The sequence below is a fragment of the Aulonocara sp. 'chitande type north' Nkhata Bay genome, linkage group LG10, assembly GCF_057382095.1.
Source record: "Aulonocara sp. 'chitande type north' Nkhata Bay isolate Kocher_YH1m ecotype deep benthic linkage group LG10, A_spYH_male_GT1.1, whole genome shotgun sequence".
NCBI classification, from domain to species: domain Eukaryota; kingdom Metazoa; phylum Chordata; class Actinopteri; order Cichliformes; family Cichlidae; genus Aulonocara; species Aulonocara sp. 'chitande type north' Nkhata Bay.
The window spans coordinates 9,626,931-9,651,460 of NC_141353.1; the positions used below are offsets into that span (position 1 = coordinate 9,626,931).

Genomic DNA, 24,530 nt, shown 5'->3' on the forward strand with positions numbered 1-24,530 from the left:
ATTTACTCCGGAACAAATAAAACAGAAAAAAAGGCTAATAATTACATTTTTAAGTTATCCGAGTGACTTATATCATATATAACCTGAGTAGCAAAAGAGCGGGGGTCTGAAAACGATGAAGCCGGGAGTCCGCTGCTCTCGCCAGCTGGAGTGACCATTGAACCCCCCGGCTCGCTATCGAGCGGGTGGGTAACAGACGTCTCCGAAAACGTCGAAGCACTTTGGCAAATATGTGGTGTCTTGATAAACCGAGCAGATATTTGAAGTTTACACAGATACACTCTCACCTTAATATATGTTAAAAGTTTATTTTGTGACCCAGAAAGATTAATAAGAGTAATTTTAAAACTTAGTAGCGGCCGCCATTGTTGGCAGCTGAAATTTGGCTGGGCCGCGCTATGAATTCTGGGATATGGTGGGCCACGAAGGACACACCCGACCCATCCTTCGAATTCGGGGAAATGAAGGACGCATTTGAAGGAGTCTACGAATTTGGACAGCCTTTGTCGTCTGGCTGTGACGTAATCGGCCTTCAAATGCGGCCTCCGGGGGATGCAGCCGACGTTTTGGGACACAGCTACAGCCTATGTCCACTGTGAACGGCCATCTTTGAACGGAGGCGGGGCTAGTGACGCCAACTGTCTGCAGTCCAGTTTTGAGATCCTTCCTGATCTGCAAAAGCTTCTTGGATGAAATGTCTTCAAGAACGTAGAAGTACACAGAGAACAGAGCAGAGCCAATCAAATGCCTGGGTGCATCATGTGACCTCTGACGTTAAAGAAACGCTCACTTCTTCTCATGTGTTGATTTTTATCAGTGACAGCAGATACACTCTGGCTACATCTGTGTCCTCGCTGGTAGCTTATTGTTTCACTAATGATAAACCAAGAACTGCGATAAATTAACGCAATGATGGTCACTGTTATTACCTGGAGTGGGAGGAGCTACCGCTGACACAGTAGCCCCTCCCCTAAAAACATCAAGTATAGCCAAAACCAGAAAAAAACTGTTTTCCCAGGTTGAGTGCTGGAGATTCCTGCCTGCATCCCAGCTGAATTCCCGAGTTTTCATGAGTTTGTCTTGCTAATGTGCGCCAGTTAATAACCAGGATGAACCAGAACACCGTGAGCAAGGCGGCAGACTCGTGCTGCTCTTTAATAAAAGGCTGAGTGTCCTCAGAGGGACGCTGTGAGGGAGCTCCGGGTGTCTGCAGACTCACAACAACAGCCTGGACCATTACATTCATTTTATTAGCAACATTCTGCTGAAGTTACCGTTTGTGACGCGATGGAGGAAATAACACTGAAAGAAAACGTTAACTGTGACTGTCCTCAGGTTAATACGTTTTTAACCTGTAATGTCTTTTACTCTGAAAATAACACAGAAGTAAAAAGCTAACACTTTATTTTGCAGGTTTGGCACTTTCCAGCTCATTTCCTGGAAACTTTACTAAACAATGTAAAATAAATTCTCAGTTCTTCAGCTCTTTGTGGAGCTGAGCTGCGTGTTTGCAGCTTTCATCCTGTAAAACACACCTGGAGCATAAAACGATTCAGTGGCTCCATCTGGACGATGCTTTAAAGATAAATATAAGATAAAACTTTAAAGAACGCTTCCAGGAAACGAGCTGGAAAACCCAACGTGTCTTTAAATACAATAAAACATGAAATATTTCAGCTGAAGGATGAACTTCTTCCTCGTTGTTCTGATTGGTCAGCTGATCAAACACAGGGGTGTTTCCTGCAGTAACATGAAGTCAGCTTCTTTGTCATCTCTTCTCGTGAGCGTTTCTCTATCAAAATAAAAGCCTCTCCTCTCGCTGCCTAGCTGACAGGATCCACCACCAGGACTTTGCACTCCCTCTTGGCGATCTTGTCCAGCGACAGCAGCGACTTGTCCTGCGGCGGCAGGTAGAGCGGCCGACCGACCGGAGAGCCAACGGGAGGCGTGATGGCCCGTCGCTCCATGGCGCTGCCCGTCCTGTCGCACACAGATAAGATTAAACGACATACTCGATGTGATATGAAGCTGAAGTTACTAAAGTTACCTCATGATGTGGGACCGAGACGGCTGCTGGTGGGAGAAGGACTGAGAGCGCCCCAGACTGGCCTGGTGTCGGTCCAGGAGGTCTCGAACCGCCGGGCTGGACGGGCTGTTTTTACCTGGATGGTTTTCGACACGACACAGAAATCAGAACAGACGCAGGTCAAAGCCTTTTGTGTTTGTTTCCTGCTCAGAGCTTACGTGACAGGGGCCGGGCGTCGGGTGGAGGGTTGGACACCGACGCTGTGAACTGGAGCTTTAACTTCATGTGCTGACTCAGCTGCAGAGACAGGAGAAAACATGACGTCCCGTGTGAGCGGGCGAGATAAGGAAGCAGGCGCTCAAAGCTCGGCGTACCTCGTACAGTCCTGGTTTGAGGATCTGGAAGGCCACGCTGAACGACAGAGTGCTTCCTTTGCGGCAGTGACCCAGGTTACTGAGAGGGGTGTGACAGACCACGGCAGACAGCGCTGCGTCTTCCCCCTGACCTCGACCTGAGCGAGCAAGCAAACAACACATTACTCGGTCTGAACCACGACTGACAGAGAGCGGCGCGATTCTCCTGAATCTGGTCCAGAGAACCGTCTCCATCCACGAGGAGAACACAACCAGAACCAGCTGGACAAAGCACCATCAGCCTGCACTCCCCTTAACGTCCACTAGAGGCTGAGTCCCCACAGACTGCCATGAGTCCCAGAAACAAACCCGCTCACAGGTTTCCTTTCAAACAGCTGCAGGGTGGATTTTTTCAAAAAATCAAACATGAATCAAAATACTCGCTGACCCTCTGGAGTCCAGACGAGCCGCACAGCCAGGAAGTCCTGCAGGTTGTTGAGAAGAACGTATTTGACCTTGAAGTGCTCCTTCACCCTGACGGTGCTCGGACAGCTGGCCATCATGACGAAGCGCGGCCGGTCCAGACGGATACTGGGCAACCTGAGTGGAGGGGAGGGAGGACGGCGGGTCATTTAGAGAAGCAGCAGGAAAAACACTAAACGCTGTGTCGTCCTGCTGCTGGACAGGAAATACACTGAACAAAAATATAAACGCAACACTTTTGTTTTTGCTCCCATTCCCCATGGGATGGACGTAGAGACCTAAAATTCATTCCAGATACACAATATAACCATCCCTCCCAAACAGTGGTCACAAATCAGTCCAAATGTGTGGTAGTGGGCACATCTGCTATATTGAGATAATCCATCCCACCTCACAGGTGTGCCACATCAGGATGCTGATCTGACATCATGAGTAGTGCACAGGTGTACCTCAGACTGCCCACAACAAAAGGCCACCCTGGAATGTGCAGTTTTTTGCGCTATTGGGGGTCTGGGGACCCAGAACCGGTCAGTATCTGGTGTGACCACCATTTGCCTCATGCAGTGCAACACATCGTCGCATGGAGTCTATCAGATTGTCAGTTGTGGCCTGTGGAATGTTGGTCCACTCCACTTCAATGGCTGTGCGAGGTTGTTGGATATTCGTGGGAACTGGTACACGCTGTCGTATACGCCGGTCAAGCACATCCCGAACATGCTCAATGGGTGACATGTCCGGTGAGTATGCTGGCCATGCAAGAACTGGGACATTCTCAGCTGCCATCTGCCCTGAACAATGTGAACCATGATTCATCCGTGAAGCGCACACCTCTCCAACGTGCCAGACGCCATCGAATGCGAGCATTTGCCCACACAAGTCTGTTACGGCGACGAGCTGGAGTCAGGTCAAGACCCCGATGAGGACGACGGGCATGCAGTTGAGCGTCCCTGAGACGGTTTCTGACAGTTTGTGCAGAAATTGTTTGGTTGTGCAAACCAATTGTTCCAGCAGCTGTCTGGGTGGCTGGTCTCAGACGATCTTGGAGGTGAACCTGCTGGATGTGGAGGTCCTGGGCTGGTGTGGTTACACGAGGTCTGCGGTTGTGAGGCCGGTTGGATGTGCTGCCATATTCTCTGAAACGCCTGTGGAGACGGCTTATGGTTGAGAAATGAACATTCAATGCACGGGCGACAGATCTGGTTGACATTCCTGCTGTCAGCATGCCAACTGCACGCTCCCTCATTGCTTGTGGCATCTGTGGCATTTTGCTGTGAGACAAAACTGCACATTCCAGGGTGGCCTTTTGTTGTGGGCAGTCTGAGGTACACCTGTGCACTACTCATGATGTCAGATCAGCATCCTGATGTGGCACACCTGTGAGGTGGGATGGATTATCTCAATATAGCAGATGTGCCCACTACCACACATTTGGACTGATTTGTGACCACTGTTTGGGAGGGATGGTTATATTGTGTATCTGGAATGAATTTTAGGTCTCTACGTCCATCCCATGGGGAATGGGAGCAGTAACAAAGGTGTTGCGTTTATATTTTTGTTCAGTGTATGTCCGGATGCACGGAGATGTTTCCCGTCGCTCCTGGTGGCCACAGCAGAGGTCTGCAGCCCCGAGCCTGGATATCTCTTACCAAGACTAACACAGCACGTGTGGAGCGTTTCATCCAGCCTTACCTGTAGTGGGTGTAGATGCAGTTGGTGAAAGGCATCTTGGAAGTTGACCACTGCAGCACAGCGACCAGAGGAACCTCCAGCCCCTGAACACAAGCACACACATGCTGACAGCAGCGAAATAAGTAAAGGACGCATTAATGCAGGAACGACCGTCGCGTCACAGCTGCTCTACAGTGTGTCCGCCCTCAAAGTCCTAATAAATCCTGCGCTGACACAGCCGTTCACAGAAACACGTCGTTTACTTTTCCTTCTTCAGGAAATCGCGAGGAGAACACAAACTGTCACGTCACCAGAGCGCACTGTGCACCAAACTATAAAACACACAACGCAACACGAACGCACCTCACTGGAGTCGTCCTGCGGCATGTCGTTGAGGTGCAGCTGGAACAGGAAGTCGTGCTCCTCCAAAGCGCTGAGCATGCTGGGAAGACGGCAGGCCAGGCTGTCCACCCGGCAGAAGGACGCCATGCCGACCTCACCGGACTGATGACTGCAGAGCGAAGAACAACAAATACAGACATTCAGGAGCATCGCACAAACACACAATCTGACTGCACAACAACTCGTTTTACGAACAAAGTCCCAGAAACTCAAAGTAATCGAGTATAACACAAAGTAGCATCATTACTAAAAACTATCTGCAATGATACAAATGATAAAAATCCAACACAGTGTAACAAGGTATACACAACACTGTCATTAAATACAATGTAACAAACACAAAGTCATAACTAACACGCAGAGACAGCAGCAGCCACGGCGGCGCCTTCTGAACTCTGGGCACAAACCATTTGAACGGGTCGTATACGCACCACACGTTGTCCACCAGCAGCACGGAGCCGTCGGGCATCACGGGAAGGTAGGAGGCGTTGAGGTTCGGTAAAATGCGAACATCCCGAACACTCACCTCCTCCTGAGAAGACTCGTTCAGCACTGACAGCGGGACAGGAAACAGAATCACAGTTGGAATCAAACCACTGCAACCAAGCAACTGAATCGATTTTATTTTATTTACGGATTCGTTTCGGCCTTTAATTAACGAGGATTTAAAAAACAGCGCCCTCTGCTGGTGCTTTTAGATTAAATACCAAAATATTCCTACATCGTCCTGCTGATCAGAGTCACAACCACGGAGCAGAGACTCGACCGTTTCACGGGGCTCAGCGACGCCTCGGCGTGCCGGCGGTGCGCTGGCATGCTGGACGTCAGGTTAAAGGAGGTGATGCATCTATTGCTGATCGCCGCCCTGTTCAGCTTCATGTCGCAGCACACAGCTGGGTTTATGTCGCTTAGCTTGGAGGCTTCCCTGACATGCAAGCATCGGTCACCACAGTGACATCACAGTGATGATGAAGAGCGTTCTGTACCTTTTAAGACCGCGAGGTGTTTTCCAGAAACAGTCATCTGCTTGCAGCGGACGGTTGGAGGCGGCAGGACGGTCAGGGTGGTGCTCACTGTGGATCAGAAGCTGTGTTAAACCTCCCAGAGGACAACGTGACATCTTATAAAATCATTAAAATTCTGTTTATCAGGATAAAACAGTCCCGCCCTCAGTGTGGGAACCTCAGCGAGGCTCTCAGAGGCGAGGACGGAGCAGGAAATGGGTCCCACCCCATCTCAGGCGACTCAGGAGCCGAGGAGGCCGGAAGTGAAGGAGCTGATTTAACTCGTGACTGATCAATGAAACTGATCATATGTCCATAACTGACCTCCGTCATTGATTGTTTTTTACTGTTACAGCATTTATCTTGATTTACTGAAATCTAGACGGATGCTCTGCTAACGACTCAGGTGGTGTCACCTCGAGCAGCTGTCAGGCAGAGCCTACAATAACACCCCCCCACACTCACGTGACCCCCTGCTGTGGAAGAGAGCCAGACATCAAAAATAAATAATGATTAAATGTCTCGTCATCCCGTTACTTTGATTCATAATTGTTCAGTACTTCCTGTTTTATTTTGAAGGTTACTTTCCTGTTGCATCTTGTTTGTTCTCATCGTCACCTGTGTGAGTCACTGTCAGGTGCGCGCTGTTCCCACCTGCTTCCTCTCAGCCCCGGCTGTGGCTCATGTTTAACCCTTTAAGACCGACCATAGAACCAAGTCCACCAAAGCTTATATCATATTTTTACCTGCTGTGGAGCCATTTTTGGGAGCATTTCAAGTTGCTATACATCAATACAACCATTATAGCCCAGATTTTAATAATATGTCTGCATTAAGTGCATAGTAATTACATAAATTGCAAAAAAGTGCAATAACATATATTTTAACATATATTTCTAGTTAGAGAAATTTAAGAGGTTTATCCCTCAAAACTATAAATACAAAAAAGTTGCACAAAATAGTTTCCCACCACAGGAAATTTATTTTGAGTGTCTTCATAGTTTTCTTTTTGAAATACACCAATTTTTATACACTGCAGGAAAAAAAAATATTATAAAGAAAATTTGCAAAAAAGCAGCATGTGCATCAAAATAAACTATTTCCAGCAGTGCAATATGAGTCCTCAGCATCCCAGAAACCACACAGAAAGTTATAAAGTCAAAGATAACTTTTAAAAAGAGCAGTATAGGCTCATGAGGCCCTGATGGTAAAAAAAAAAAAAAACTACATTTCCGCAAAAATGACGTCACTTCCGGTTTCGGGCAGGTAATGGCGGACATGCAAAAGTTCGCGCTGACGTCTATTCCAACGTAGGAAGTGTTACGAACAGCTGATCGGATCGGCAAAGCGTGTTTCTGGAATATTATGTTTTTGTTGCTGCAAGTGCTTTTTATGCAGTTTTTGCAAAGCTTTATGTGGAAGGAAACCGTGACCGAGGACAAGCTGATGGCATAAGATGTAAGTACAACTCCTCCAGTTTCATATGCAAAAAAAATTATTGCGCTAGCTTACGTGGTTGCAGAGCTACCGGGATTTAAAAATAGTTACGTAAAACAGAGCGTGCCCGCTCCGACCGGCTCTAAAGGGTTAATGGAGCGGTCTGTCTACCCGCGGCGTTCCCATGAAGCATTCAGTGCCTACCCTGAGCCTTGAAGGTGTTCAGGTCGTGTCTGAAGGTGTGCGTCGGCTCTCTCTGCTGCAGCACGCTCAGGTAGCCGAGTTCCTGCACCTCCACTTTCTCCGCCTCCTTCTTCCACACCGTGACCATCACCTGAATGCACATGGAGCAAAATTACTGCGCGAAGCAGCTACAACTCAAAGTCTTCACACAACACCAGATATCTGCGTCCAGAAGAAGGCGGACCTTGACTTTAAGGGTGCTGACGGGCAGTTTGTCCAGAGAGACGGTGAGCGGGAAGATGACCTCATCCGTCAGGACCACCGGCTCATCTAGAGGAGACTGACAGGGAGGAGCAAACACATCATGGCGCCTGAGAGGAAAGCATCGCCTCTGAGGATCTTAATCTAACAGCTGGAGAGAGGAGCGCCGTATCAAAGACAGGTAAAGGTGCGCGTCTACCTGGACGGGCGCCCTGCGGAACTCCCTCGACGCCGTCCCAGAGGAGTTGTGGATGAGCAGAGGTTTGCAGTCCCTGAAGCTCCGGCACCGGGAGTCCACCCTGCTGCCCAGCGCAGCGATGGCGGCCTCGGCCGCCGCGATGTAGTCCTCTTCGCCGTCCTCGTTGGCCTCGTCCCCGCTGCTCTGGTAGTCGTGGTGATGCTGATGGTGGTTGCCTCGGTGACGACTGCTCTCACCCGGACTCACGCTCGCCACGGCGCACAGAGATCCGGCCAGCTCCCTCCACGCCCGGCTGCTGGCCGATTCCGTCCCAAAACCTGCCGCGGTGCCATCAGCGCCCCCTGCTGGAAGAGACAGCTCTGCTCCAGACTTAAGGAAGCTTTTTTACACCCAAAGAAACATTTTTAAGTACAAAAGTCTGAAGAGTTTGACTCTGTAACTCAGACTTCTGAGAAAATGACTAACAAAGTTAAGCGAAAACAAATTCCCCAAACGGTTCTTTGTTTCAGTGGCAGCGCTCACTCTTTGAACCTTCACATCTTTTCCTGTTTCAGTGCTGCAGCCGTGTTGGAGCTGTGGGATTTCATCCCTGCAGGTGGAGCTGCGGTCCTACAGTAGCTCGTGTTTGCGGCCCCATCTGTGCAGGTGTTTAAGGCAGGTAAGTTCCTGTTTCATACGATATTTTATTCTATTTAAATGTGTTTTACTGCATCTTTTTGCTGCTTCGTTTCCCAGTAACTGAACTTGCTTTTTGCACAGTAGCATTTCAGCCCTGCGTTGATCCATCATGGCTGCTGGGATTTTACCGTCTCAGCTCCAGTTTGCTGGGTACTGAGCGATGTTCTGGTCCTGGATCAGTACGGGTCCCCCGGCCGGATCATCTCAGGAGTTTAACTCTGGTTCATTGTATGTGAGTCCCGCTCTGCACCTACATGGTTTCGTTTGAAGCTCGTATCTACTGCTGGCCAAGCGCAGGTTTAATGAATGCATTTGTCTGGATGTGTTAGTTTCTCGTGCTCTGTTACCGCAGACGTTGAGCCTGCTTTGACCTAAACTGCGCGGCCATAACAGTCAGGTGGAGGTTTCTGGGTGGTGCAGGTATGACCTCCATAAATGCAGACAAAGGGTTAACCGTGAGTGTGCGGCCGTTACTGCTGAGGCTTTGTTGTTTGTTCCTGACTAACGTGACTCATGCATATAAATACACGTGACGTATGTAAGACGGCATAACGAGGATATCCTGCGCACACCTGCGGGACACGAAAATGTAACATCCTAACGTTACAGGAGGAGCCTCAGCAGGTTTCTGTGACAGCTGCTCCCACACCAGACTCTGTCTCCGTGTTTTCATGTTCACGTCTGTCTGACTATCACAGGCTCGTACACTCATCTCTCCTCGGCCCTCCCTCACGTACCCGGGCCGTGCTCGGTCGGCGTCGCTCCGGCTTCCCTGCAGCGCAGCACCAGCAGGAAGCGGACGGTCTCGCCCAGGTACAGGTGGCTCCTGCGGGGCAGCGTGCGGTACCGGGCCGGGTCGGACAGGTCCGTGATCGGCACCGCCGGGAAATACATGAAATACTCGCACTGCGACTCCATCATCTGCACCATGGCGACGACGGGAGGAGGCTGAGCGGCAGCAGGACCACAGTCAACACGCTCTAACAATGAAACGCGCACTTCCTGTTGCGACTTTCAAAGTAAAAGCACGGACACCTGCCGAATGGGGGAAAATGAGACCGTTAGCGCCCCATAGTGGACGTCCATGGTACTACGACACCAAGTTTCTCGCCGTTGCCAAACTCACATGAAATTGAAAATAATAAGCACCGAGAGGAGCGTCTGGGTTTTATTTAGCTGTTATTTAAGTGCAGCTATCTGGACCTTTTACATGATTTATTGCACTTAAGTGTGGCTCTGATTAGAAACGAGATAAATTCACATCCATGTACCGATGCAGACATGTTTGCTTTGCTTTTTGACGTTTTGAGTTCACACACACGTGTTTACTTATGTGTGTGCATGTGTGTGGGTGTGCGTGTGTCTCTCTGTGTGTGTGTGAGGGTGTGTGTGCATTGAATAGTCCATTTTCTCGGTCCTCCATGAGTGAAGCTGCAGTCGCACCTTCCTTAAATCAAACAAAATTGATGTCAAACATTTTTGTTTGTGCTGATTTTGTTTTAGAGATTTCAATAAAAGTTTTCTATAGCAGTGATAACAAGTAGTCCCCTGCAACAATTTTGATGTATTAATATCTGATTCAAACTTTGTGCACATACCACTGATCGACATCTCCGACCGTTATTGTTCATAAAGCCTGGAGAGAAGAAGAGGGACTCGCCTTGGAGACAAAGGAATGATTAGTATTTAAGTACAGTGGTGTGAACTGGTGATTGTAGAATTGTCAGTCACTTAACGCTTACTGCAGATTTTTCTCTTTTCCCCAGCTGTGGCAGTTGTTTAGGGAAGTGAGCGCTAGCTCAGTAGGTAAAGTGGTCGCCCCATGATCGGAAGGTCGGCGGTTCGAATCCACTTAACGGCTACCCTGAGGTACCCCTGAGCAAGGTACCGTCCCTACACACTGCTCCCCGGGCGCCTGCTTAGTGGGCTGCCCACTGCTTCACTGAGTGAATGGGTCAAATGCAGAGAAAAACAAGTAATTTCCCCATGGGGATCAATAAAGTATCCATTATTATTATTATTATTATTATTCCCCCTGGAGGCTCGTCCACGCGGCTCTCGACTCACCCGTGCTTGATTGCTCTGCCAGCTGCTTCTAATCAGCCTTCATCCTACGCCAAACTGGTAGCGTTAGCAAACTGAGAGTGTGGGAGATTGTTGGTTAAGAAGTCAGCTAACCGTGTATTTGGTCTCAGGTTCCCCTAGGTTATTTGGACGGAAAGGAGAATCGGGACACACTAGTCGCTCACGGGACTGCACGGATGAAGCAGCACTTGGGAGTTTGAAAGGGAGCACCTTTGGACACTGTAAATAAACACACTGTTCACCAGAGCTCTGCATTTAGCTTCTTTTTTCCCTGCATCCCAGACACTTGGATTATGCATCTTTTTAGAAATGATGAAAAATTCCTGACTTCTATTTAAAATCACTTTCTCAGATGTGTGCTGAGTTTCACTGTTACTGTTATGGAAATAAAAAACAAAAGCAAGCTGCAAACCCTTGGTGAGAGTCTTTGAAGTGGTTTAATCAAACGTTGCAACATTGAGAAATTGGTCCCTGACCATGTCTGCCGCCCTCTCATCTTAGACAAAGATATTCCACAACTCTTACATGTTGGCCCATGTCACAGGGTGTAAAGCATAAATATACATTTGTGATGCTATTCTACATGCATATAACTATTACTGAAGTGATATTGTTAAAATATGCCATCAATATGTAATAGAGTAATATCCCATCACAGAACTCACTGGCCTGATGAAAGCAGCTAACGTAAGGGGGGGAGACAGTATTGGTCAGTAACATTTTTGACCATTATTGTGTCATTTGGAATCTTTGTTTCAGAAACCCCACAACAAATATAGTTTTAAATGTTTTAAAGTAAAAAAATGCTCTGAGGACACACCAAAGAAAAAAAGAGATGCCAGACTTAAATAACCTTGAGCTGTAAGCATGCTAACTTTAAATATCTCTGAAATATTTGTTTCAGTTTTTAAGATATCACCTTAGCCATTAAATCTCCACATTCTGTTAATAAACATAGCCAGCTGCATAAAGTATCGTGTTTTATTAATCTATGATTTTGCATGTTTTGGACAAAGCAGTCAGAGACACATCAGAGTGGTTCCTGCTACAATTCTTTGAAGTTTGCTTAACGTCCGGCTGGAGGCTACATCGTTCCCACCGTCTGACAAATTTTATGTCATGTAAACCCAAGCATACCCCACTAAATTCATAGACACAAACCAACACGCCTAGTATGAACTCATACATCACATTTAATGTTTGTTTTTTTCTAAATTACCCCTCCCCTTGATTCTCAAGTTGAATAAATGGGTGTTTGTCAAGAAATCACACTGATTAAGTGATGAGAATGACTTCAATTGAGACTCTTCAGAGGAAAGGTTGACATTTCCACTGACATCTGAGATTGAGCATGAGGACAGGTCTGATGGTGTGGTCTCTGAGACCATAGATGAAAGAACTCAGGCATCTGGGAAGGATGATAATACAAAGATAAATAACAACCCGGATGCGCACAACTATGACACTGTCCACAGTTTTGTAAATAAAGACAAATATTGGGTTATGTATAGTTGAGGAGACACTAAGACCAAGCTGCACCAAATGCAACACCAGTGTCTTACGAGCCTTTTCAGCTGAAGCTTTGTCTGTAGAGGCCGACTGGGCTACTACAGTCACACCAATATAAGAAAAAATGAATGCCCCTGCAGCTAAAACAAACAGAAAATAACTGAAGGCTTTGGCATAGAGATCAGATATCGGATCAAGAGTCAGTTTCTCCTTGTTACAGGAATATTCCATCTGAAGGTGCAGCAGATCCTGGAATCGGACACGTAACATCAGAACAACTTCTATTAAAACATTTAGCAAACTTAGTGTCCAAACCACACAAACAGCCAGCGCTGTGTTTCTGACGGTGATGATCGTAGCATGTCTCAGTGGGTAGCACACAGCTACATATCTCTCCAGAGACATCGCCACCAGTGTGAGAGGAGAGATTAAAGTCAATAGAGTGGCAAGTGACACTAGCACACCACATATCGGATACAGCAACGTTATTCTACAAGCAGACAGTAAAAACATGAGCTGACTCTGTGCCATCTGTAGAGTATCTGCAAACAGAAGGTTGTAGAGAAGAATGTAACGAGAGGTTTGACCAAACACGGGTTTACTTCTTAGAGTAAACAACATGGTTGCATTAATAAAAAGAAATACACAGCATGTTAGTGTTGTGACAATGCAAGAAAACACTATCTCGAGAAATAGCTGATTCTGCTGCCCGACAGTGATATTTGTCAGAGTTTCGTTTGTGAAGAACATGTTAAACAAACATTAAAAACATGTTAAATTAGCACACAGCAAAATTAATGTTTTAGCTTTGAGGGATTTTGATCTTTGGAGCAGAGAAAGAAGCCAAAATACTTCCTTGCAGAACTTTAACAGATAATCTTTCCACATGACCACAGTTGATCTGCAGTTTTTGCCATCTGGTCACGTACTGTTTATGACACCTCATTGACGTCATCTCATGTGATGTCACATCATGTGATACTCATACTGACAGATTTCTACCCCTTTCTTTTTTTGTTCTCTTTTCTTCCACAAGTCACCTGTGGGATTGTTACACTACACATATATAAAAATATTGGCTAACAAGAGCAGCCGATGTTCAGTTTCTAGGGCCCCTTTTGGCAAAGCAAATGTGTTTTTTGCAACACCAGAGCTGCCAGATGGGACCGATTTGAAGCAATCAAACAAGTGAACAATCTTACTGTTAGAACACCCAGAGATTGTGCTGTGAGACTGTTGTAGAAGTTTTGGTTAGTCTGAATCCTTTCGTACTATATCCACTCTGTTCTACTTGGTCTACTACAAGTCATTGTTTTGGTAATAGAGCCCAGATGACTCCTGTATATGAGATTCTGGACTGTCTCTTCTCTGGACTTTGTCTTCATTTGAAGGACTCACCAGACACTAGTGCAAGGCTCTGGTAGGAGGATACCTGTGTCATGGTCCGGGTGAGTGCTGGGTTTTCCTGCATGCCAGTAAATCCATCACTGGGCAGAGTCACCACACCCCTCGTTTGTGGCACCTGTGTGTAATTTGCTGGGAGGCTCTTAAGACCAGCGTTCTCAAACATTGCTCGCTGTGATACAAATTGTAAACTCAATGTCTGTCCCATACTCTGGAACAGTAGGAGGCAGTAATGCTCCTTTACGTTGGTTGCTAACCGCCGTTAAACGAAGAAGAAGACATTCCTCGCTGGAATGTCAGCTAACCCACGTTAGTGAGAGTCCTAGCCCAGTAAACCCTGTCTACTTGCCTCTGCAGCTTCACAGTGGATTGGATCTTGCTGCCTGTAACCACTCAACTCCCCGTCGCTGGCCTGCTACTATTCTCGACCCTATTCACCTGCCTGCCTCCCTGCCCTGCACTTCACAGTGAGTGTACACGAACTGGTTTAGCCTCACTCGGACCACTAATCCCCTCCTAGTCTCGCCGTCAACCCAGACAAGTAAGACTATGTATTTTGTTGCCACCACTTCTTGGAGTGCTGTGTGGGGCATGCATTGACTCTACACTCCTTTCATTACAGTGACTCAGAGAAACCCTGTGACCCTGCACCTTGTATGCCTGCTCCGGAAAATCCCAAATAACGTGCCCAGCCCGATAAAGAGACTATTTCCTTCTGGCTTCGCTGCTGCACACGCGGTGCGAATCTTGTTTATTGGTTTAAAAATTATTTTGGAGATGGTCTAGCCAAGACTTGTTTACTTTCTCAGCATTCCTGGTAACAGCTTATCTGCTAGCCCTTGCTAATCAGTGTGTTTGTAGCTACAGATTCTTAGTACCATAATCAGAAACTTTATGTTAGTAGGTAGCCAATGTTCAGAGGTCTATGTTTTCCCTCTCGTCATTAGTTCCCGTATAGCATTTTTGTTTCTTTTACCTCTGTTACGTTTCGGTGTTGTCAGTGTTTTGTTTTTGCGTGACTGTCATGTGTTTCCTGTTTTACTTTGAAGGTCTGTTGTTATCTTAGTGTGTTCAGTTTACGTTTCCTTGTCTCGTCAGGTCTAATTTGCCCCAGCTGTGTTTCCCTCCTGTGGTCCATTCCCTGATTGCTCCTTCTATGTATTTAAGCCCTGTGTGTCAGTTGGTCATGGTTGCGATCTCCCCCGTGTTGTAAATAGATTTGTCGATACTTTAGTTTTGGGATTTTGGTGGAGAGCTGTAGTTTTTTTCTCGTGTGTTTTTTTTCCTTTATTTTAATTTTTTTCGTGTTGCACTCCGGTTGCCTAGGCCGGGGTGTAACATATGGGGGCTCGTCCGGGATTGCCTTCTGCGGGAGGGTCCGAGGGACCGCTCCAGCCTTCGTTTGTCTTTGCTGGAGGGTCCGAGGGACCGCTCCGGCCTTCGTCTGCTGGAGGGTCAGTGGGACCGCTCCAGCCTTCGTCAGCCTTCGTTTGTCTTCGCTGGAGGGTCCGAGGGACCGCTCCAGCCTTCGTCGTCTGCTGGAGGGTCAGTGGGACCGCTCCAGCCTTCATCAGCCTTCGTCCGTCTTCGCTGGAGGGTCCGTTGGAGGGACCGCTTCAGCCTTCGTCCGCCTTCGCTGGAGGGTCCGAGGCACCGCTTCAGTCTTCGTTTGTCTTCGCTGGAGGGTCCGAGGCACCGCTCCAGACTTCATCCGTCTTCGCTGGAGGGTCCGGGGGACCGCTCCAGCCTCCACCAGCCTTCATCCGCTTTTGATCAAACATTTCACTTGGGGTTACATGTTTGATTTTTGGGTGGGGGGAAATGTTACGTTTCGGTGTTGTCAGTGTTTTGTTTTTGCGTGACTGTCATGTGTTTCCTGTTTTACTTTGAAGGTCTGTTGTTATCTTAGTGTGTTCAGTTTATGTTTCCTTGTCTCGTCAGGTCTAATTTGCCCCAGCTGTGTTTCCCTCCTGTGGTCCATTCCCTGATTGCTCCTTCTATGTATTTAAGCCCTGTGTGTCAGTTGGTCATGGTTGCGATCTCCCCCGTGTTATAAATAGATTTGTCGATACTTTAGTTTTGGGATTTTGGTGGAGAGCTGTAGTTTTTTTCTCGTGTGTTTTTTTCCTTTATTTTAATTTTTTTCGTGTTGCACTCCGGTTGGCTAGGCCGGGGTGTAACAACTTCCATGGTGTGCCATTTTTTGAGTGCCAAATAAATTGTTCGTTTGCACTACACCTCCGAGCCTCCATGTGGTGTCTGCATTTGAGTCCACTTACCTGTGTCTGGCCACCTGGTCGTGACAGCCTGTTGTTGCGGCTCCCTATGTTTGTCAGGTTCTTTAGATATTTTAGTGTCTCTGTCTTTCTTTTTAAACTCCATCCATCCATTCGCTTCCGCTTCTCCTTTTCAGGGTCGCGGGGGGCGCTGGAGCCTATCCCAGCTGTCATAGGGCGAGAGGCGGGGTACACCCTGGACAGGTCGCCAGTCTGTCGCAGGGCTAACACACAGGGACAGACAACCATTCACACTCACATTCACACCTAGTGACAATTTGGATTGTCCAATTAACCTATCCCCACAAGCTGCATGTCTTTGGACGGTGGGAGGAAGCCGGAGTACCCGGAGAGAACCCACGCAAACACGGGGAGAACATGCAAACTCCACACAGAGAGACCTGATGGTGGAATTGAACTCAGGACCTTCTTGCTGTGCGGCAACAGTGCTAACCACCGTGCTGCCCCCCTTTTTAAACTCTTAATATTTTAATCTTATTGTTTAGTTTTAATTATCAAACACGACTGACTGAGCTGGCTGGGCTGGACACATGCACGGTGTAGACAACATCAATGACACGACGGTGAACGAGTGGAAACTGAAGACTTAAATACACAGACTGATGAGGATGATAATGAGAGACCGGTGAGTACACAGCTGAGCATAATCTGGCTAATGACACATGAAACTAGCAGGCACAGGAAAAACAGGAAATGAGAGCAAGTGATAAATACACTGAACATGAATGAACTGAAAATACTGGGTAAACAACCCAGGAACCCTGTCAGAAGAGGTTTAAACAAATCCTGACCCTCCCCTGTCTGCATTGGTGGGACTGATGTTGAAATAGTCACATCCTATAAGAATGTGGGAGTCGAACTGGATCACAAGCTGGAGTGGTCTGCCAACATGAACGCTAATTGCACTACTGACCTCCTTCTAGAAGTACCTCCTCCAAGTTCCTGTTTGTGACTAAGTGTCAGTGTGGAATGCAAGTTGGGATGTGTGAGTGACTGGCTTTGTAAAGAGAGGAGCGTGGATGTGTTTTTCTTCCCCAGATTCCCTGGAGCCCCTTTCCCTTCAACGTTGTAGATAGCACCTGGTGCCTCACTGTAAATAATTGCACTATTCTGAGTCTTGCGTTTGAGTCCTGCTGTTCACCTTGACACAAGGGTCTCTTCCAGGTCTCCTGCTTCAATATCAATAACACTACTCCCTCAGTTACCACACGAAAGCCTGCGGCTCAATATATTGGCAGGAACACCAGAGGGGGAAATTTCTATATACAAATATGTCTATTTAAAAAACAACCCACAATTCTTCTCATTTTGTCCTAGACCCCATTTGCCTGTGTTAATGTAAAACCTGTGGTAAACATGCAGTTGTAAAAAGTAAACATGACACTGTGTTATTGTAAACATTGTGCATTAAGGTTATATTGGATCTGATCGTCTGTTAAGTTGCAGCATGGTGTAAAGGTGTTCTTTAATCTGTTAGGTTTTGTTTTCATGGCTCTGAAACATCTGCCTGAAGGTGGACATTCAAACACTACATGACCAGGCTAAGATGGCTCTTGAAGGATTTTATTCACGTTCTCAGCCGACTATCCCATGGGCAACCTATATAACCCTGTGGTGCTCGTTATTCTGTGCTGCTGTACAGCAGGAGAGCCATGCACAGAGACAATAGGCCAGGATACACTGTATTGTGCAGCGATAGGACACCAACAATTTCTCAGGGGTGTTTTTCTTTCTGAGAACCCTCAGAAAGTAATTGGTAAATGGCCTGTATTTATATAGCGCTTTACTAGTCCCTAAGGACCCCAAAGCGCTTTACATATCCATTCACACACCCATTCACACACTGGTGATGGCAAGCTACATTGTAGCCACAGCCGCCCTGGGGCGCACTGACAGAGGCGAGGCTGCCGGACACTGGCCCCACCGGGCCCTCTGACCACCACCAGTAGGCAACGGGTGAAGTGTCTTGCCCAAGGACACAACGACCGAGACTGTCGGAGCCGGGGCTCGAACCGGCAACCGTCCGATTACAAGGCGAACTCCCAACTCTTGAGCCACGTTCGCCCCCAAGGTGATGCAGGGCCAGCAAGTGCGGAGACCTCTGGCTGAGGTGAAGTTAGCTGGAGCTGCATAGGACACACAGCTAGCACTGGATGCCTCTTGGGCTGCAGCAAAACAAAATCCTTTACAGGATGAGCTCACCTGATCTCTCAGTGGAAGCTGCCAGATGGCAGCGTGGAAACCGCGGATGGCTGATCAGATGTCTGAGCTAGTGACTGTGCTAGTGACAGTAGAGGTTTAATTGGTGGTTGAGCAGGTGGCTGGTACTACAAGGTCATTAAGATAAGATGGGGCCTGATTATTTAAGACCTTGTATGTGAGGAGCAGAATTTTGAATTCTGGATTTAACAGGAAGCCAAAACAGGAGAAATCTGCTCTCTCTTTCTAGTCCCTGTCAGGACTCTTGCTGCAGCATTTTGGATCAGCTGAAGGTTTTTCAGGGAGTTTTTAGGACTTCCTGATAGTAATAACAATACATTTAGTGTCCTTATTTTCCCCTGACTTATGGGTCCTTTCACTAGTGAGCCAATGTTCTGTGCTGGCAGAAGGTGGGACTAAACATGTTCTAAATAATACTTCTAAATATTAAATCCAGCTTCACAGAGAGTGTTTCAACTGAGACAGTTTTTGAGAGTTACAAAATTGACCAATTTATAATTCTTTCCTTTAGTCCAAAATATTATCCTTTTAAGAATAAATTAAAATGCATGATGGTCATGCTTTAATTTATCTATGTAGTACATACAATGACACAAGCTGTCATTATTATCATAAATTTTGGATACCACAGGTTCCAAAAGGTATTTTATGCAGTGTTGTTAAATGATGTCAGGTTAGTGGTTTAGGTTTCATTCTAAAGTTTTGTAAACAGCAGCATTAACAAAGGAAACGAACAATTATTTGAAGTAAGAGCTGTGAGTAAACTTTCCAAATAATTATGTTTTTTCTCTTGTAAACTTTGTTTTTAGTTTGATGAAATACTCAGAGGTTTAACAGTCCCTTGATTATTTATTTCAGCACATTAATTATTCAAATGATAAATACTGAATTATCCTGTTGGCATCATTAATCTTAATGGAGTGTTATGTGTATCCCTGTAGGGACAAAATTTAACAAGCACAAACAAGTTCAATATGATTGGAGAAAACTTTAATCTCCACTGCCTTTCCTAAAAACTTCCTTAACTTGCATCTTAAAGGTTGAAACTTGTTAACAATAATAAATAAATTAGCAATGAAGCAGTGTAAATATATGCTATGCCTTCTAATAATACTGCCTAAGGGAGTAATAATAATAAAAATAATAATAATAATAAACTTTATTTACAAAGCACACTTAAAAACCAAGGTGCTTAACAGGTAACATAGAGAATAAAAGGAAGATAACAGAAATAGGACCAAAGCAAGTACTAGGTATGCAAGCAGGTAGCTGTCACTGACACATAGGAAAGCAACAGATGCAGAACAAACAAGGAATTAAATGAGCATAAAAGTGCATCATATAAAATCATAAAAGAAATATTAACTAGAGGGAAACGCAAGATTGAATAAGTGGGTTTTTAGTCGTGATTTAAACAGTGCTACAGAATGAGATGCGCGGAGGTCGAGAGGAAGGGTGTTCCACAGTCCCGGGCAGCCGGAGCAAATGCATGGTGACCTCAGGACTTCAGCCGAGATCTGGGCTGGGTCAGAAGTAGTTGAGTGGCAGATCTGAGTGTTCTAGCAGGAGTATGTGGCTTGAGAAGTTCACTAAGATAACTTGGCGCTAATTTATTAATAGTTTTGAATGTAAGGAGTAATATTTTAAATTGAATACGGTACTTTATGGGCAGCCAATGCAAGCCAGCTAGAACAGGAGTAATAGGGCAAAATTTCCTGGTACCAGTCAAGAGGCGGGCTGCTGCATTTTGGACTGTTTGCAGTGTAAGAAGAAGAGAAGAGGGAAGACCGTCGTGCAAGGAGTTACAATAATCCAGCCTGGAGGTCATAAAAGCGTGAATAAGCTTCTCCAGGTCCTCATGTGGACCATAATGCCTAAGGCGCAGTTGGTGGAAGCTAGATCTCACTACAGCAGACACTTGCTTATCGAGTTTGAGCGAGCTATCCAGCAGTACACCCAAGTTACTGACATAGTCACAGGAAGAGCTAGCAAAGGAACCCAGGGCAGCACAGAGTTGTGCACGAGGGATTTTACTGTTAAACACCACAGTCTCAGTCTTATCAGGAAAAAACATCTGGCAGAGCCTGACTCAGGGAGGGGCAGTCATCTGCCGAGACTGGTTCATAGTCAGATAAAGTTGGGTGTTATTCGCATAGCAGTGAAACTGTATAAGACATAAAAGATACCTCTTTACTGTCATTGCTCAGTCATACCTGGTACAATAGTACAATGAAATTGGAAACTGTCCCACATCGGCACTACGCACTACACAATGGTTGTAGCACAGGTGAGCCTGTCCAGCATCCTTCCACATCTGCTGAAGTCTCAGGAGAGCCCATCCAGTATCCTACTTTGGCAGCTGGGTGTTCAGCCTGCCCATTCTCCTTCAGCCTCCCCACCACCTGCCATTGCCTCCATGCTGCCACCTGCTATAGTTACCAAGCCAGTGGGTCCAACTCCACCTGAGCCCAAGTGGCACCAAGGACTGGAGCCAGTTGTGAACCCTTGGCAGCCCCAGCCAGAGCAACCAGAGCCTGTTGCGATCTCATCAACAGGTCAGTGCGCCATCTGGCCCACCCATGTCTCAACCAGAGGTTGTTGTACTGTGTGGCCCAGGAACACTTAGTCCTGCCACACCTGAGCCAGAGGTCTGCACGCTGTCTGGACCTGCTCTGCCCAAGCCGGAGGGTCTACACACCATCAGGGCCTGTACATCCACGTCCTGCCAATCCATGTTCTGCACTACCTGCACGTACACATGCTGCCAAGCCACCGTCTGCATGACATGCACTACCTGCATGTCATGCACCTACCAAGCCATGATTGAAGGAAAGTTTTAATTACTTTCCGGCAGGATCCCCTTCAGTTTGTTTACCAGCCCTGCCTTGGAGCTGAGGATGCCATCATCGGCGAGCACTGTGAGGGTCATGTTTTTTACCTTTTCAAGTGCATTCAACATCATCAGGCCGACCCTCCTGGGTGATAAGATAACAGCGATGCAGGTCGATGCTTCTTTGGTGTCCTGGATTGGATGACAGGAAGACCATAATATGTGTGTCTTCCACATTGTGTGTCTGACAAGGTGATCAGCAACACAGGGGACTGTCCTCTCCCCCTTCCTCTTCACCCTCTACACCACAGACTTCAGCCACTGCACAGAGGCCTCCATCTTCAGAAGTTTTCTGATGACTCTGCGGTGGTTGGATGCATCAGCAGGGATGATGAGACAGAGTACCGGGCTGTGATCGACTCCTTTGTCACGTGGTGTGAGCAGAATCATCTGCAGCTCAACGTGGCAAAGACCAAGGAACTGATCGTGGACTTCAGGAAGACCAGGAAACACTTGACCCCTGTTTCAATCCAGGGGGTCAGTGTTGACATTGTGGATGACTGTACATACACTTTGCAGTTATTTATTTGTAAAAAATGTTTGGAATCAAGTCTGACTTTTGTTCCACTTCTCACGTGTGCACCACTTTGTGTTGGTCTTTCACCTGGAATTCCAATAACATTGATTCATGTTTGTGGCTGTAATGAGACAAAATGTGGGAAAGTTCAAGGAGGCCGAATACTTTTGCAAACCGCTGTACCTCAGAGTACACATAGATAATAAACTGGACTGGGTTAAAAACACCACTGCACATTTCAGGAAGGGCCAGAGTCGTCTCTATTTTCTGAGGCGACTGAGGTCCTTCAACATCTGCCAGAAAATGCTGAGGATTTTCTATGAGTCTGTGGTGGCCAGTGCGATCCTCTATGCTGTTGCATGCTGGGGAAGCAGGTTGAGGATTGCCAACAGACTCAATAAACTGATCTGCAAGGCCAGTAATGTTGTGAGGATGGAGCTGGTCTCTCTTAAGGCGATGTCGGAGAGGCGGATGTTGTCCAAGATAAAGACAATGTTGGATAATTCCTCCTGGCTAGTCACAGGAGCTCGTTCAGTGAGAGATTGAGATTACCAAGAAGCACCACCGAATGACACAGGAAATCTTTCCTGCCTGTGGCCATCCCTCTGTACAACTCCTCCATCTAACACACTGTATACATTGCAATAATTACACCCTTTTGCACGCACTCTTTTCTACTTTGTAATATTCCTGTCAACATTCTTGATATTTATTTATAATCACCTATATTAATCCTTGATATTTATTATTGAGCGATTTGTATATATTAGTGCTATTTCTTAAATCTGGAACATATTATGATTTAGAAAGTATGCTGATTCTGATTGACTGCACTGTAAATACAACACATTCTCACTCCTGAGACGTCATATTTTGCGCTAGGTGACAAATCGTCAACATGTTATGCTTCCAGGCACCCAACATGTTCCTAAATGATGAGATCGGAAAAATGAGGAAACATGAGAACCGTTTGGAATCAACCCACACATGTTGTTCATTTTCCTTAAATTGCTTTGGAAAACACTATGTAATGTAATATAATAAGGTCAGGGATATGGTTAGGGCTGGAATACATGGCTTGAACGTGTTTACTGTGGCACCGTCATTTTACTGTATTTCACACATAACCCAGCACCTACCATAAGAATGCCGAAGGTCACCTTTTGCGTTCCTCGTTAATGCCGCAGGACATGACAAATCGTAAGGGTGTTATACCTCAGGAGTGAGAACGGACTGTCTCCAGGTGGAAAACAGGAGAAGTGATACACCTCCTGTTGTGTAGACCTGCAGGGTTCAGGCCTGTGATGTCTTCCTCTGTCTTATAGGGAACAGAAACTCTTTTTTTTTTTTTTTTTTTTGGAGTGGCACAAATAATTTGTGTGCCTTCTTATCTGATGCAGAACACGCAATTGTTCTGTAAATAATAAAGATGGCGCCGGTGAGGTCGGCTGCCGTCACGACTGCTCCGACCACTTTTTCTTTGTCTTTGTTTTTTAAGTTAGTTTTCAGCGTTTCTAAATCGGCAAAATCATCACCATTGGGTACATTAGGTATGACAGTGACACTCTTGTTTCTATTGGTATACAATGTACTCACAATTCGAAGTTTTTAACTCCGGATCCGAGCTGGCCGAGTGAGATCTCGAGGGAGAACAAAGGGAAGCGGCGGCGGCCTAGAGGGAAGCGTGCCGGCGTCAGGAACAGGCTGAGAGCTCGTGCACACCGCACACCTCTGCCTAGCATCCTGCTCGCCAACGTCCAGTCACTGGAGAACAAGCTTGACGACCTCAGGGCCAGGATAAAGTTCCAGAGAGACATTCGGGACTGCAATCTCCTCTGCTTCACCGAGACATGGCTGAACCCAGCGGTGCCGGACCACGCCATCCAGCCGGCCGAGTTCTTCTCGGTTCACCGCATGGACAGGACACGGGACTCGGGGAAGTCAAGGGGAGGCGGCGTGTGTTTAATGGTGAACAACAACTGGTGCAACAGTGCGAACGTTGTTCCTCTCACACGCTCCTGCACACCAAATCTGGAACTACTGTCCATCATGTGTCGTCCTTTTTATCTACCTCGGGAATTTACATCGGTCATTGTAAGTGCCGTTTATATTCCACCACAAGCGGACACGGTCACCGCCTTATGCGAGCTGCATGAGGCACTCACACAGCACCAGACACAACACCGGGACGCTGCGCTTATTGTGACGGGGGACTTTAATAGCGCCAACCTCAAACGCGCAGCGCCGAACTTTTATCAACACATCACCTGCCCCACCAGGGGTGAAAGGACACTGGACCACTGCTACACTACGGTCAAGGACGGCTACAAGGCACAATCCCGCCCCCCGTTTGGCAAATCTGATCACGCCGCCATCTTCCTCATGCCAAAATACAAACAAAGGCTGAAACAGGAAGTTCCGGTTCAGAGGAAGGTCGCGCGCTGGACGGATCAATCGGTGGCCGCGTTACAGGACGCACTCGATGACGCAGACTGGGGCATGTTCAGAAACAGCTCCGACGATGACGTCAACGTGTTTATGGAAGCGGTTGTGGGATTCATCGGGAAACTAGCGGATGATACCGTGGAGACAATTTTTTTTTTTCCAAGCATTTCACTACATATCGTACTGTGTATGACTGTGTACGTGACAAATAAAATTTGAATTTGAAATAGTTTGAAATGGTTGTATAAAAAACCTCCTTGGCTGCATTTTTAGGTAAACAGTTTATAACTTTGTTGTTTGCAAAACTGGTGCATTTTTTAAACTTACAAATTCCATTTACGTTTCAAGTTATGTTCGTGGTTTTTACAGTAAAAAATTTAACTTTTTTCTACTCTGATTTTATGTTTTTTGTCTGAATTTAGATCAATTGTGCTAATATGGTGAGGTTGTGAAGAAGAGAATGATACCA

General features: G+C 46.6%; 2 protein-coding genes across 3 annotated transcripts; both read right to left on the reverse strand.

Moving 5' to 3' along the window:
* LOC147320235 (trafficking protein particle complex subunit 14-like) lies at positions 1–9,695 on the reverse strand. 2 transcript variants are annotated; one of them, XM_086308023.1, is made up of 13 exons: positions 9,432–9,695; positions 8,017–8,360; positions 7,801–7,896; positions 7,578–7,707; positions 5,919–6,005; positions 5,364–5,484; positions 4,894–5,041; positions 4,552–4,634; positions 2,828–2,979; positions 2,401–2,537; positions 2,245–2,323; positions 2,048–2,162; positions 1–1,980 (listed from the first exon to the last, which is right to left on the reverse strand). In XM_086308023.1, exons 1-13 carry the CDS (start codon positions 9,622–9,624, stop codon positions 1,824–1,826), a joined length of 1,842 nt encoding a protein of 613 aa, XP_086164149.1. In that variant the 5' UTR covers positions 9,625–9,695; the 3' UTR covers positions 1–1,823. The 2 variants fall into 2 exon arrangements, with proteins under 2 accessions (XP_086164149.1, XP_086164150.1); XM_086308024.1 differs by having other exon boundaries at positions 3–1,980; positions 8,017–8,357.
* Positions 9,696–12,087: 2,392 nt separating this feature from the next.
* LOC147320236 (odorant receptor 131-2-like) lies at positions 12,088–13,038 on the reverse strand. Its single transcript, XM_086307615.1, has one exon. The coding sequence runs from the start codon at positions 13,036–13,038 to the stop codon at positions 12,088–12,090; it is 951 nt and encodes a 316-aa protein (XP_086163741.1).
* Between the last annotated feature and the right edge of the window lie 11,492 nt (positions 13,039–24,530).